This window comes from Chlorella variabilis, assembly GCF_000147415.1.
Source record: "Chlorella variabilis unplaced genomic scaffold CHLNCscaffold_214, whole genome shotgun sequence".
Taxonomy (NCBI): Eukaryota; Viridiplantae; Chlorophyta; class Trebouxiophyceae; order Chlorellales; family Chlorellaceae; genus Chlorella; species Chlorella variabilis.
Window position 1 is genome coordinate 2,117 of NW_005434918.1, and position 1,190 is coordinate 3,306.

At 70.1% G+C, this 1,190-nt stretch overlaps 1 protein-coding gene across 1 annotated transcript; it reads right to left on the reverse strand.

Annotated features, from left to right (window-relative positions):
* Positions 1-85: 85 nt before the first annotated feature.
* CHLNCDRAFT_138755 (hypothetical protein) lies at positions 86-1,178 on the reverse strand (the record flags this gene model as incomplete). The annotated part of the gene is made up of 4 exons (XM_005842606.1): positions 86-144; positions 432-603; positions 866-1,084; positions 1,170-1,178. 4 exons carry the CDS (start codon positions 1,176-1,178, stop codon positions 86-88), a joined length of 459 nt encoding a protein of 152 aa, XP_005842663.1.
* Positions 1,179-1,190: the final 12 nt, after the last annotated feature.

A 1,190-nucleotide genomic window follows, 5' to 3' on the forward strand; every position in this document is an offset into this window, starting at 1 on the left:
CGGTCTGGTGCTGGTGTGCAAAAGAATTACAAGGCGCCCGGGGCAGGGGCCAGGGAGGGGCAGCGAGGCTGGGGTCGCCAGGCCTCTACATGGCCTGCGCCGTGGTCAGCAGCTCGCCTGTAATCTTGTCAAGCTGGCCCTTGACTGCAGGAGGGGGCAGCAGCAGCAGAGGGGGCAGGGTGTGTGTGGGAGGGAGGGAGGGAGGCGGAGAGCGCGTCGCAGCAGCAGCGGCTTCCAAGAGGCGGCAGCAGCCGCCGCGCTCCCTGGTCGCCGGAGCCCCGCGCACCACACAGTCCCCCCACATGCTGCTTTCCCTCGCACGCCGCCCTCACATGCGCTCTCCGCCCACCACACCACGCCCGCCCCATCCAACGTCCACCCGCCACCCACACCACCACCAGCGGGACCACCCTCCTAGCGCCGCCACCCACCCGACAGGTCGATCTGGGTGGAGCCGTACTCCACCACAAAGCCGGCCACCAGGTCTGCGTCCACCACCGGCTTCAGCTTGATGTTCTTGCTGCCCGTCAGCTCCTGCAGCTTCTTGGCAATCAGGAACTGCTGCTCCTGCTCCAGCTTGACCGCGCTGCGCAGCGTGGCCACCTGCGGTGGGGCAAGCGAGGGGTGCTGCGTGAGCTCGCCAAACGATGCGGCGGCGCACATGCCGTGCGCCCGCCGGCAGCCGGCCCACTCTCCCCGCTCCCGTCTACCGCCCCAAGCCGGCGGTTGGCCCGCGCCGTGCGCCGCGCCTGCCGCCCTGCCACCTCCAACCCCGCCCCCCCGGCGCGCCCCCCAGCCACCCCCCCCAACGGGTCCCTCGCCCCTCGCCCCTCGGGGCCCGCGCCCCCCCGGCGAGCGCCCCCACACACAGCGCCGCACGCGCCTGCGTGTCGGTCAGCGCGCAGTAGCTCTTCTCGAACGACTCGCAGATGTTCTCCAGCGCCTCGATGCGGTTCTGGTCGATGAGGAGGTTGAGGAAGTTGACGGTATACTGGGAGAAGGAGGCCTCGGAGGCCAGCCGCTTCACCACGTCCTTCTTGCGCCCCTCGGCAATCACCGGGTTGGACAGCAGCTCCAGCACGGCCTGGAGGAAAGCGGGAGAAGAAAGGAGGGCGGGGTTGGTGGTGGTGGTGGTGTGAGGGACCAGGCTGGCAAGCCCGCGGGCACACATGGGGCATGGCCCAGTAAAA